A 13,138-nucleotide genomic window follows, 5' to 3' on the forward strand; every position below is an offset into this window, starting at 1 on the left:
AGGATTGGTTTTGATCCAAAGTATATGATCTGTACTCTTAACTAAATCAAAAACAGCAGCGTAACAATATACGTTCTTAACTATCTGTCAAAGATTTCAGCGCTCGTTTTCTTCACGTCATAACTTCTATGAACGAGAACAAAAGGCAGAACACGAAGGACTTCTGTTTATTAGTGATGTGCGGATCGATCCTGAAATATCGATTCCTCCGATACCAATCATTTATGTTCTAGAATCGATTCTCACATTAAAATATCGATATTTTAGTAATTTAGGTAAATTTGTAGTTTATCATTAACAGGAACACAGTGGAAAGAAACTATAACATTCGGATTGTCTACATTCAAAGGAACTACTTCCTCTTCCGCCTTTCATAGTCATGTGCGAAATACGGCTGTATAAATGTCTCGCAGCCCCTTGGCGTGCGCACTCACAACAATGGCTGAGCGTAATTGTGCGGACGTATTTTACCTCCACAAACAGCTGAGACGTGGTTTGCGATACATGTGGCAAAAAAGTGAGGTGTTGTGGCCATACTTGCCAACCTTGAGACCTCAGAATTAGGGAGACATTCAAAAGGGCTGTTGGGGGGGGTGATAAATACATTTTACAGTGTTTATTTATCGGATAAAATACGTTAAATGTCACCGTTATTATTGGCCGGCCCGGAAACAGCGGGGGTGTCCAAATTCAGAGGCTGCTTCCACCTGAGGACCCGGCCTTCGCGGTCTAAAGAAAGCCGGGTAGTACGTCATGAGCTCCCTCGGTGGAGTGAAACTCTGCCGTCTGCTCCTTGCTATCTAAAATATAACTGGGCGCTGACTTAAACTCTCGACCGTCTCACACTTTGTTTATTTGTCTCTTTTAATTCTATTTTGTTGTACTTTTTAATGCTTCAAAATATAACCGGGCGCTGGCGTAAACTCTCGACCGTCTCACACTTTGTTTAATTAGTTTTCTGTTTGACGTTTATTCAGCTGTGTGAAAACCCCGGAGGAACCCTCCCGAGGGATTAATAAAGTTAAATTTAATCTAATCTAATAACTTTAATCTCAGCCAAACCGATTTACTCACGAACAAATAAAACACTGAAAAAGCCAAACAATAACATTTTTAAGTTATCAAAGTGACTTATATATCATGTTTAACCCGAGTAGTGAAAGACCGCGGGGGTTTGAAGACGATGTGTCGGTTGGCTCAGATATTTGAAGTTTACACAGCTACATTCTCACCTGAAAATATGTTAAAAGTTTTTTTGCGACCCAGAAAGAGAAATAAGAGTAATATTAAAACTAAGTAGCTGCCGCCATTGTTGGAAACTGGAATTGTGCTCCTCTCTAAACAGCAATAAGGATCATTATTAGGCCATATGTAAATAACAAAATAACTTTATAACTTAAAGCAAAATTGGGAAATGTAAAGTCTGAAACAAGTCTTTATATTAAGGGCCATCAGTCAAACAATAGTGTTTGGTCTGGGTCTAAACAGAGCGCGTTGTGTGTGACGTCTTCTGCGGGCTGCTTTGAGGGTTCACACTAGAGCGCGTTTGCTGTCACATTCTATTTGTAGTGTGAACAAGCAGACAAAAAAAATCGAATTTGGTCAAAAAAAAAGGAATTGAGCATTAACACCTGCAGTGTGAACGTAGCCTAAGTCTCAACATACAAACCACAAGTGTGCATGCCACTATAGGGATGGATGCACCGATACCACTTTTTTGGAAACGAGTACGAGTACTTGCATTTCAGTACTCGCCGATACCGAGTACTTAATAAAAACATGATTTAAATTTACAGGTAACAGCTTTAGTCCTATAATTTAACAACAAACAAACAAGGGACTGGTTTGGAATTAAGAACATTTATTTAAAATAAAAGCATGTTGTATGCAACATATTACAGAATAAATAATTATAAAAATTAAACAGTGACAGTGCAACTCAAGTATTGTTTTCAGTTTATTGTAAACTCTGCCGCTTTGGACAACACAAGGGGCATTAATAAACATCTTTGCTATTTAGTGCACAATATTTGAATAAACTAACAACATCCACCGACATAGAACTGTGGCAGTCAGTGCAACTGAGGTAGGTATTAACATCAAGTCTAAGATGACTCACTTAATGGAGAGAAAAAGTGAGTGGCAGGTTTTTTTTTAAGAAAAGTAGCTTTTCTGCATTATCAGCAGTCAGACTGTTTCTGTTTTCATCTATAATGTGTGACACTGAGCTAAAAAGCCTTTCACTTTCCACACTGCTACATGGGGCTGAGAGTATTTACGGGCTATTTTAGCCAAAGTGGGGAACCTGATTTTGTTGACACCCCAGTACTTCAGAGGACTGTCTTCACGAGGGCTTGGGGCCTCTCCGAGGTATGTGTCGAGCTCAATGGCAGCACCTGCTGCCAGCGGCAGCCTGGGCCTTGAGGAACAGTTTAGCAGGAGGTTCTGCAGCTTCTGCCCGACTCCCCTCTGCCTCAGCTCTAGACATCATCGCTCCTGCTTCAGGTGCAGCTTGGCCTCTGGAGCAGTGTTGTTGGAGAAGAAGCGATCTTTATACCTGCACAAAATTCATAAATGTATTAATATGTGGAAAAATAGGACTGATTTTAGTTTCCCCTAAACCACTGTGACAAATGCCAGCCATTTGACTTTCTGGTAGTAATAAGGGAAATGTATTTCATATTATATATATTGCATACATTTGTATTTGTGTATTTTAGTTACAAATATATAATATTTCAGATGTAAAATAATCTTACATTTAGTACTGTAGCTATACTCATTGAATACCTATAGCACACAGACTTTACCTTGGGTCAAGTATGGTGGAGATGAAGTACAGTGGGTTGGTCTCGACGTCACTGAAGCGCTTCTTGACAGCTGCCAGTAAGGTTGCTTTCATTGTCTTGACGCCGTGGTCCTCGTCTGTTTCTCTGTTTAGAAGTCTCACTAGCACAGTCACAGCTGGGATGACATCAGAGGCTAGTGCGTCGTAGCTGCTCACTTTTTTAGTTAGTTCCTCAAAGGGGGCGAGGATGGCAACAGTCGTCTCCATAAGAGCCCATTGGTGAGCGGTGAGATAGTCAGGGAGTTCATGCTCGGACACATACACGCCCAGCACTCGCTTTTGCTCAATGAGGGACTGGAGCATGTAATACGTGCTGTTCCAGCGCGTCTGTACGTCCTGCTGCAGTCTCTTTATTGGCTGGTTGAGCTGTCCCTGAATGTCCTCGAGGCGGGAGTAGGCTAAGGTGGAATGTTTAAAATGCCCAACTATTTTCCGTCCCACTGCATCAGCTATGTGCTAATAAGCATGGGTAAATAAGCGTGGGTAAACTCTTTGTACTCGTTGTCGTGTTGGGATTTTAGGTGCTTGATTAAATTACTTGTGTTAAATGCGCTACCTTTTGAGCCTCCTCTGGACAATTTCGCTGAGCACAATTTGCAGTCCGCCTTTGTTTTCGCGTCTTCGTTCACTTTGAAATAGTTCCACACGGCTGATATGTCTCGCCTCGCCTTCTCCCAGCTCTGAGCTGCAGCCGGGGCCTGGGGGCGGGCACTCGGGGCCTGGGGGCGGGCACTCGGCGCCTGTGATTAACCCCTTACATGCCGCTCAAACATAGACAGGTCTCAGACCGTGGTATCGGTCCTCGGTATCGGGGGACTTTTAACGAGTACGAGTACTTTAGAAAATGTGGTATCGAGGCCGATACCGATACGTATCGGTGCATCCCTATATCAACGCTTTACTCAGAGCCTCTATGACAGTGGCGGCTCCTGAAAAAAATCTCAGGGGGGGCAATTTTTATGATATCGACTAAAATGACCCATTTAATGAGTACATCAAACAACACAATTTTAATTTGTTGCTAGGTGATTAACTCATACAGTGATACCTCATGCCCACTAGATGGCAACACACAACAGAAAGCTTGGCTTGACCTAGTGTGGTCTGTGCATCTTGGCTTTACACAAACCAGAATGATGAAGTTTAATTCTGATATACAAATTTAATTACTTACTTACTTTAATTAGAGGTGCTTTAAGTCGGTTTGTCCAGATTGTGTCCACGTCAAATCACACTTGTCACTTTTGAACAGTATGCACGGGAAACAAAAAAGTGCATTAGCTGTTCCACAGCCTGTCAGCCACGACTTGCGCTGGAACCAACTCCGACAAAAAGTCCTGTTGTATGCTTTTGACTTCTCCTTCGTTGCCTGGGTTAGTTGAATTTCGGGCTTGTCAGGTCCCAACTCTTTAACTTGCAGTTTTTCTGCCATTGTCCTTCTGGCAAAAGGGTAGGTTAGAAGCGATCTAACCGAATTTGGGGGAGGCTGTGCCTCAACCGTTAACAATACCGCTGCCATCGTCTCTCTCTGACCTTATAGCTCACTTAGGCTACTGACTGAGGTAAAATTCTAGAACAGCAAATCTTCGCGCGTTTTCTGCAGGGGCGCAATTTTAAGCGCCCCCAAACCATTTAATTCAGCGACGCTGATAGGTCAAATATTTATTATTTTCCCCTGGCAACCATTTAATGATAGGCTATTTCGCTGCATATCAAGGGCGCTTTGACGAGCGCCCCAGAAGAAGAAAAACACCGTTTGTTGGTTGAACTTTAATGAGTCAGCTGGTGAAAATGTTAAAATACGCCTGGCTGTATATGGGCACACACATAGTAAAACTATCATTGATGAATTTTTTAAAAATATATATTTTTACTCCTCCACATTTGGGGGGGCGGAGCCCGAGCGCCCCCTATGGGCCAGCCGCCACTGCTATGATTGTTCTTGGTTATATTCTGCTCCATGCCAAAACCTAGACTTGTCACAGCCAGCTTGGAGCTAGGAGCAAAGGAAGGATGACCTAAATTTCATTGTCAACCCCCAGCTCACAATAAAAACTGCTGGCTGGGTTCGTCTGAGCCTCCAGCTGGCCCAGATACGTGCTGTGCGAGTTCATGTGAGACCATAGTGGGAGCTGAAAGACTGAAAGACAATCTTAGTAATTCTGTTAGGTATACCTGGGTACATCATTTTGGATGTGTTGATGTTAGAGCCATTGTGCTGCAACAAAAATATGTTATTGTTGTTGATGTAAAAGGAATTCATTTTATTTATGTGTTATTCACATTATTTATTGTATAATGCTCTGGTGCTGCTGGTTTTTATCATGTCTCAGTGTCTCACACAATCAGGCTACGTCCACACCAGCTGGATAGATTGTTTTTCGTTTGAAAACGCATTAGTGTGGACGTAGCCTCATACTGGTAACAGATGGTATCTCAGGAGGTTTGAGGGAAGCATTCACACACAAAGGACCCAGAGTGGGGGGAGGAGTCTTTTGTCTCCTTCTCCACTGTAAGAGGTAGCAAGGGAGTGTGAAACTTTCTTTGGGGGTGGGGGTACCAAAGGTGTGAAAACAGCTGTGTACTGCCTTTAGTTCCTGTAAGAGGTATGTAACTCCAGGCTTCTGGGTTCAGGAGAGACTGCTGATCATTTGCCCTGTGCGATGGCTGCTCCCACCAAGCTTGGGTTTTTGTTCTTTTTTGGTTAAGGGATGTTAGCTGCCGCTCACCGTTTGTCTGCAGGCTTTATTAAATAAAAACTTCCAACACTGATGTCACAACATACGACTTATTTTGACAATTTCTTGAAGTGAGAAGGAGTAATGGGAGGAGAATAATTGCATTTTTGTGCAGCGGTGTTTGTAAATTAAGAATTTTCCCAACTACATGTGCTGCTAGCCTGTGACCTTTTTATGTGCACAGAGCCCAGAGGAGTCTGTGGAAACATGCAGAATTGAGGCAGTGCTAGCAGCTACAGATGGTACGTCTTCAGATAAAGTAGTGTATTATCCATCTATTATGTACATTACATCTAATATTCTGATCCAACAACCACACTTTTTGTGTGTTTTAGAGGCCTCTTACTTTTGCTGCATCTGTCATGCTCATTTCAACGACAAGAGGAAGAACTCTATGAAAAATGGTGCGAGTGGTGTCAGTGTAGTGCATGACAGCTGTTTTCACACATGGCATGTGGTTTTAAAAAGAACATGTGTATTCATTGCCAGCATTAGACACCTTAATGTGCACTTGTAATTATGAAGACTCACAGTTGTCTTGCAGCTCTAATTTGCTTTAAGAAAATGTACTGCCAGGATGTGACTTTCCTAAATGTCTTCTCAAATTGTTCTAAATTATAACACATAACAAATTTTGTCTGCACAACACACAAACACCCTCTGTCCTTTCATTATGTGTAAAAACATGTTAAGTGAATTACAGTTTGAAGTTCATTTAAACCCAGTACATATGAACATGTTAATCCAAAAAAGTTTTAGACAACAGGAAGAAGCATGTCATTAGGGGAACATGTAACATTTAAAATATGTTACTATAACAACTGCACAAATGAAGGAAACCGGATTATCACTTTAATATTGACATGTACATGTCTGTATATGTATATATATATATATGGTTCCTCGGAGGAAGGCGAGGACCCATCATGGAAGGACAGGCCCCTGCACGGTATGTACCACCGGCAGATAGAGAAGGTGGCTGATATCCAGAAATCCTACCAGTGGCTGGACAAAGCTGGACTTAAAGACAGCACAGAGGCACTAATCATGGCAGCACAAGAACAAGCGCTGAGCACAAGATCCATTGAGGCTGGGGTCTATCACACCAGGCAAGCCAGGTGCAGGCTGTGTAAAGAGACAATCCAGCTAAACATGAGAGGTTTTTGGACCAATTTTGTGTTCTCCATTCTTTAAGCACCGGTTTGAGCACCGTTTGAGCACCGGCACCGTTTCAAAAGTACCGATTTGGCACCGGTATCGGATAAAACCTAAACGATACCCATCCCTATTTATTATATTTCACTACAGAAAGTAATTTAATCTCAAATGTAAGGGTTTATTTTGAAAAACTGAGTGGTGATGATCAGCACTCTCAACTGGTTTAGGATACATTCCAGTTCTGTTTGTAAAACCCAACAACTGTGATCTGTTTACAACTTCTCCAAAAAAGTTACTGTAAAATCAATATTTTTGTCTTTTGAAATATCAGTTTGATTGTGATTGATTAATCTGTCATGATCAACTGTAATCTAAAGAAGAAAATCATATTTTTATTAGCTAAAAAGTTACATATCTTCTTAGTTTGAATTTAAAAAAGGGAAAAACATTATGAACTAAAACACAAAGTGTTTTGACCCAAACTCTTAACAGTCTGCTTTTTAAATAGCAGAGGTACAGTGGTGTCTAACACCACACTTTGGAAGGCAAATCTGTTCTTGACTAAAGATTCTTTAACACATTGTAGATTTGATTTTTTTGGACACTTCCCCCCTTCTTTTCTCTTCAGGTGTACAGAGTGCTGAGGAGCACAGGTGGTACTGTAGTAATGCCGGCAGAGGGTATGTCTTCAGATTGAGTGATCTATAATGTTTGACATGTTTTACATTTAAATCTTAGTAATTCTGTTAGTTATACCTGGTCCAAAATTCTGGACGTGTTGAGCCATTGTGCTCCAAAAAAATATGTTATTGTTAGCTTAAGATTCTCTGCTCACATTGCAGGTTTTCTTTTTGATTTACTAAGTTGGCATTTTTTTTTAGTATCTGTCAATTAAATACGCCATATTTTCATTGTATAGGAACTTATAAAAAAAATGTGTGATACTTTCATTAAGCCTCCACAATTACACATATTGGTTAATTGGTTAAACATTCTGTAAGGAGAGACATTGAAAACAATGTCAACAACATATTGTAATTTTGTGTTTTATTTGGATCAGGCAGGGAGAGTGGACTTCGGACAGAAATTGTGGAAGATATTTTAGAGGCAGTGTTTGGAAACAAGTTTCTTGTATGTTTGTTTATTACTACCTTACATGTGGAAAAACAACAAATGACACGGTGGACCAACTGGCACCCATTTTAAGTTTCTTGTGACAGCACGTTATAAAATTAGAATTGTTCTAACAGCATTTTGAGTAGGAAAGGTTACTATTTAATCACCAGCTCAGCTGATCTACACATTGACATCTATCAGCAATTTCATGAGATGAAGTCATCAGTAGAAATTTGTTATATTCTCTAAATTTGTGATAAATTTCATAACATTAGGGCACTGGTTTAGCTCACTACTTGACAAGATGACCATATGCCACATGGTTGAATGTAGTGGCCCAGGTTTGAGTCTGACCTCAGACCCTTCATCATTTAGAACACTAAGTAGTATACGGGCAGTATAGTACAATATGTGTTACTTCCTTACCTTATTGGCTCTCTGTGTTAGGTTAGTGAAGGAAACAACACATTTTACTCAAGTGAGTGACTCAATATGCAATTAGTAAGTAGTTGCTGATGTCACAACATACTACTTATTTTCACAACATACTTACCTGTGAATCATACAGGGCAATTTCTTGAAGTGAAAAGTACTAATGGGAAGAAAATAATTATATATTTTGTGCAACTGCTGTTTGTAAATTAAGAATTTAGAGGAGTCTGTGGAAACATCCAGAATTGAGGCAGTGCTAGCAGCTAGGGATGGTATGTCTTCAGATAAAGTAGCGTGTTATCTGTCTTTAATATTCATTACAGCTAATATCCTGATCCAACAGCTCCACTTTTTGTGTATTTTAGAGGCCTCTTACATTTGCTGCTTCTGGCACGCTCATTTCAATAACAAGAGGAAAAACTCTGAACTATGAAGAAATGGCGCGAATGGCATCAGTGTAGCGCATGTCAGCTGTGGTCACATATGGCATGTGGTTTTAAAAAGAACATGTGTATTCATTACCAGCATTAGACACCTTCAGCTGCACTTGTAATTATTGTCACGGTCCGGGGCAGCGGCCGTGTGGAGAGTGGAAGGAGGACTCAAAGTGCAGCACTTATTCAGGTGTGAGGGTGATTTATTGATGATAACAAACACAAAGTGGAGATGGCAAACAGAACTAAGGACGAAACTAAACTGGGATAAACTACGCAGAGGAGTGGCAAACCTGAACATGAAGGGAGAACAGCAGGGAGAACACGCAGAGGATTACACCAGGTAGGAACACGGAGGATGAACACAGGGTATGTACACAGACGACGCGACGAGGAGCAGAGGCAAACACACACTATAAATACACAGAGAGACACTGGGAAATCACACACAGGTGGGAGACACAGCTGGACCTGATTAACCTGACGAGACAGGGGAACACTAACACCAGGGACCAATAGAGGGAGCACAAACCCAAAACCCAGTATCTAAAATCCCAAACACAAACCATCCCAAAACAGCCATGAATAATAATGAAAGTAATAACAATAAGTACATAAACATAAAGTCACTGAGTCATGGCCGCAGGACCATGACAGTACCCCCCCCTCAAGGGCTGGCCCCTGACAGCCACAGAAGCACACCACCAGACCCGGGCGGGCGGCAGGGGGCCCAGGACGGAGGGACCGGGCCACGACCAAAACGAAGGCCCCAGAGTCCCAAACAAATGTTCACAAAAAAAACTCACAGGGGAGCAGAGTCCAAAACACAGGTCAGGCGGCCGGCCAGGGGCCCGATAACACAGGAGGCCAGGATGGGACAGTTCAGGAGGCCGGCCACGAAGAAGGCCGTGGAGGCGCACAAAAGGTTCAGGAGGCCGGCCGTGCGGAAGGCAGCGGCGGCGCGTAAAGAGTTCAGGAGGCCGGCCGTGCGGAAGGCAGCGGCGGCGCGTAAAGAGTTCAGGAGGCCGGCCGTGCGGAAGGCAGCGGCGGCCACTCAGGCGATGGCGGTCCGGGGGCCGGCCGTGCGGAAGGCAGCGGCGGCCACTCAGGCGATGGCGGTCCGGGGGCCGGCCGTGCGGAAGGCAGCGGCGGCCACTCAGGCGATGGCGGTCCGGGGGCCGGCCGTGCGGAAGGCAACGGCGGCCACTCAGGCGATGGCGGTCCGGGGGCCGGCCGTGCGGAAGGCAACGGCGGCCGCTCAGGCGATGGCGGTCCGGGGGCCGGCCGTGCGGAAGGCAACGGCGGCCGCTCAGGCGATGGCGGTCCGGGGGCCGGCCGTGCGGAAGGCAACGGCGGCCAGTCAGGCGACGGCGCTCGGCCAATAGCCTAGCCAGCGGTCCAGAAAACGGCCGTTAGCTCCAGACCCAAACGAGGCTGGGCGAGGAGAGGCTGAAGGCCCGGAAACCAGGGCTGGACCAGGCGAAGATGATGAAGCCGCAGCAGACACGAAGGCTGGACCAGACGAAGAGGATGCAGACACGAAGGCTGGACCAGACGAAGAGGATGCAGACACGAAGGCTGGACCAGACGAAGAGGATGCAGACACGAAGGCTGGACCAGACGAAGAGGATGCAGACACGAAGGCTGGACCAGACGAAGAGGATGCAGACACGAAGGCTGGACCAGACGAAGAGGATGCAGACACGAAGGCTGGACCAGACGAAGAGGATGCAGACACGAAGGCTGGACCAGACGAAGAGGATGCAGACACGAAGGCTGGACCAGACGAAGAGGATGCAGACACGAAGGCTGGACCAGACGATGAAGACACGGAGGCTGGACCAGACGATGAAGACACGGAGGCTGGACCAGACGATGAAGACACGGAGGCTGGACCAGACGATGAAGACACGGAGGCTGGACCAGACGATGAAGACACGGAGGCTGGACCAGACGATGAAGACACGGAGGCTGGACCAGGCGAAGCAGCTGATGATGCTGGACCAGACGAAGCAGCTGATGATGCTGGACCAGACGAAGCAGCTGATGATGCTGGACCAGACGAAGCAGCTGATGATGCTGGACCAGACGAAGCAGCTGATGATGCTGGACCAGACGATGCTGATGATGCTGATGATGCTGATGAGCTGATGATGCTGATGATGCTGATGATGGACCAGACGATGCTGATGATGCTGATGATGGACCAGACGAAGAAGATGATGGAGCCGGACCAGACGAAGAAGATGATGGAGCCGGGCCAGACGAAGAAGATGATGGAGCCGGGCCAGACGAAGAAGATGATGGAGCCGGGCCAGACGAAGAAGATGATGGAGCCGGGCCAGACGAAGAAGATGATGGAGCCGGGCCAGGCGAAGCAGCTGATGAGGATACTGAAGCTGAAGCTGGAGCTGGACCAGGTGTGAAAAGCTGGACCAGAATCAGGCGAGGATGAAGCCGGGCCAGGCGTGGATGAAGCCGGGCCAGGCGATGATGAAGCTGTAGCTGAAGCTGGACCAGGTGAGGATGAAGCTGGACCAGAATCAGGCGAGGATGAAGCCGGGCCAGGCGTGGATGAAGCCGGGCCAGGCGATAATGAAGCTGTAGCTGAAGCTTCAGGCTGAGGCGTGGCAGTAGCAGGTGGTAGCGCTGCAGGTGATGGTACTGCAGGAGGCGGTGCTGCAGCCACAGGTGGAGAAGCAGCCACAGGTGGAGAAGCAGCCACAGGTGGAGAAGCAGCCACAGGTGGCCGGACGGGCTCCTCGGGCCCCCCAGCAGGCGAAGCAGGAGGCTGGACGGGCTCCTCGGGCCCCCCAGCAGGCGAAACAGGAGGCTGGACGGGCTCCTCGGGCCCCCCAGCAGGCGAAGCAGGAGGCTGGACGGGCTCCTCGGGCCCCCCAGCAGGCGAACAGGAGGCTGGACGGGCTCCTCGGGCCCCCCAGCAGGCGAAACAGGAGGCTGGACGGGCTCCCCGGGCCCCCCAGCAAAAACAGCCGCAGAACCAGCGGGCACCGGGGCCCCCGGCACACGCAAAACAAAACTAGGAGGCATGTGGGCCTCCGGCACACATGAAACAAAACTAGGAGGCACGTGGGCCTCTGGCACACACGAAACAAAACTAGGAGGCACGTGGGCCTCTGGCACACACGAAACAAAACTAGGAGGCACGTGGGCCTCTGGCACACACGAAACAAAACTAGGAGGCACGTGGGCCTCTGGCACACACGAAACAAAACTAGGAGGCACGTGGGCCTCTGGCACACACGAAACAAAACTAGGAGGCACGTGGGCCTCTGGCACACACGAAACAAAACCAGTAGGCACGTGGGCCTCAGGCACGCGTACGGAGGGCTGCAGCTGCGCAGAGCACTGACCCTGCTCAGGCAGTGACAGCCCGGTGCAGTTCACAGCTGGCATCTTAGCCTCCAGGGGTCCAGAGTAAGCTGAGGGCAGTAACCCAGCCTCTGGGGAAGCCCCGGAGTGAGCAACAGTCTCAAATGTTGCCAGCTTTTGAGGAACAGGTCCATAATGAAACAGTTTGTCTCCCTGCTCAGAAACAGCGGTGGAAAAACAGTGCGAAAATTGTGGCTCAGCCATTACCGGAACTGTGGGCTGCAGCGATGCTAGCGGTGGTGGTGGCTGAGTGGCTAACTGGAGCGGCGGCAGAACGGGTAATTGAGCCCTTAGAGAGGCTAACGGTGGAGCTACAGACTGGGAAGCTTGTGGCTGGACACAGAACTGAGCCGGAGAATGGCAATAGAGTCCTGGCTCAGAAGGAGCGGCAGAGACACAGTCTGTCAGTTTTGCAGCGGGTCTGTACACGCCTACCTGGGAAGGATCCGTTACCACGAAGGTAGGTAAGCGATCCATACAGTCTCCCATCCCGCTCTGAATAGCCCCAGAAAACAGAGTCCCGGAATCTGGGGAAGCCAGAACATGTCGCTCGCTCACCGACTCGGGCTGCTCGAAAGTAAAAGCAGACGGGGGGTGAAGTCCGAGGTCCAAAAGGAGAAACTCCCGCTCCCACGAACAGAGCGAGTCCAGAAGCCATGGGAGACCGGTCACCAGACGCTGTAGCCGCCTCTCTATAGCGCGCTGGGACGTGCCACCCGGGCTTTCCAGCCACAGATCGATCAGCTCCTGTGTGGCATCGATGAGCGTCTCCCGTAGCTCCCTGGACGGATTAAGCGCTGCTGGGTCCATTTCGTGGTCGCGTCGTACTGTCACGGTCCGGGGCAGCGGCCGTGTGGAGAGTGGAAGGAGGACTCAAAGTGCAGCACTTATTCAGGTGTGAGGGTGATTTATTGATGATAACAAACACAAAGTGGAGATGGCAAACAGAACTAAGGACGAAACTAAACTGGGATAAACTACACAGAGGAGTGGCAAACCTGAACATGAAGGGAGAACAG

At 46.9% G+C, this 13,138-nt stretch overlaps 1 protein-coding gene across 2 annotated transcripts; it reads right to left on the reverse strand.

The window, feature by feature from the left end:
• Positions 1-2,277: 2,277 nt before the first annotated feature.
• On the reverse strand, positions 2,278-3,525 carry LOC121812128 (zinc finger BED domain-containing protein 4-like). 2 transcript variants are annotated; one of them, XM_042213418.1, is made up of 3 exons: positions 3,179-3,525; positions 2,811-3,148; positions 2,278-2,557 (listed from the first exon to the last, which is right to left on the reverse strand). In XM_042213418.1, the coding sequence occupies exons 2-3, from the start codon at positions 3,053-3,055 to the stop codon at positions 2,488-2,490; spliced, it is 315 nt and encodes a 104-aa protein (XP_042069352.1). In that variant the 5' UTR covers positions 3,056-3,148; positions 3,179-3,525; the 3' UTR covers positions 2,278-2,487. The 2 variants fall into 2 exon arrangements, with proteins under 2 accessions (XP_042069352.1, XP_042069346.1); XM_042213412.1 differs by having other exon boundaries at positions 2,811-3,525.
• Between the last annotated feature and the right edge of the window lie 9,613 nt (positions 3,526-13,138).

The sequence above is a fragment of the Haplochromis burtoni genome, unplaced genomic scaffold, assembly GCF_018398535.1.
Source record: "Haplochromis burtoni strain Fernald_Lab_line unplaced genomic scaffold, NCSU_Asbu1 Contig_10, whole genome shotgun sequence".
In the NCBI taxonomy this organism is placed as follows: Eukaryota; Metazoa; Chordata; class Actinopteri; order Cichliformes; family Cichlidae; genus Haplochromis; species Haplochromis burtoni.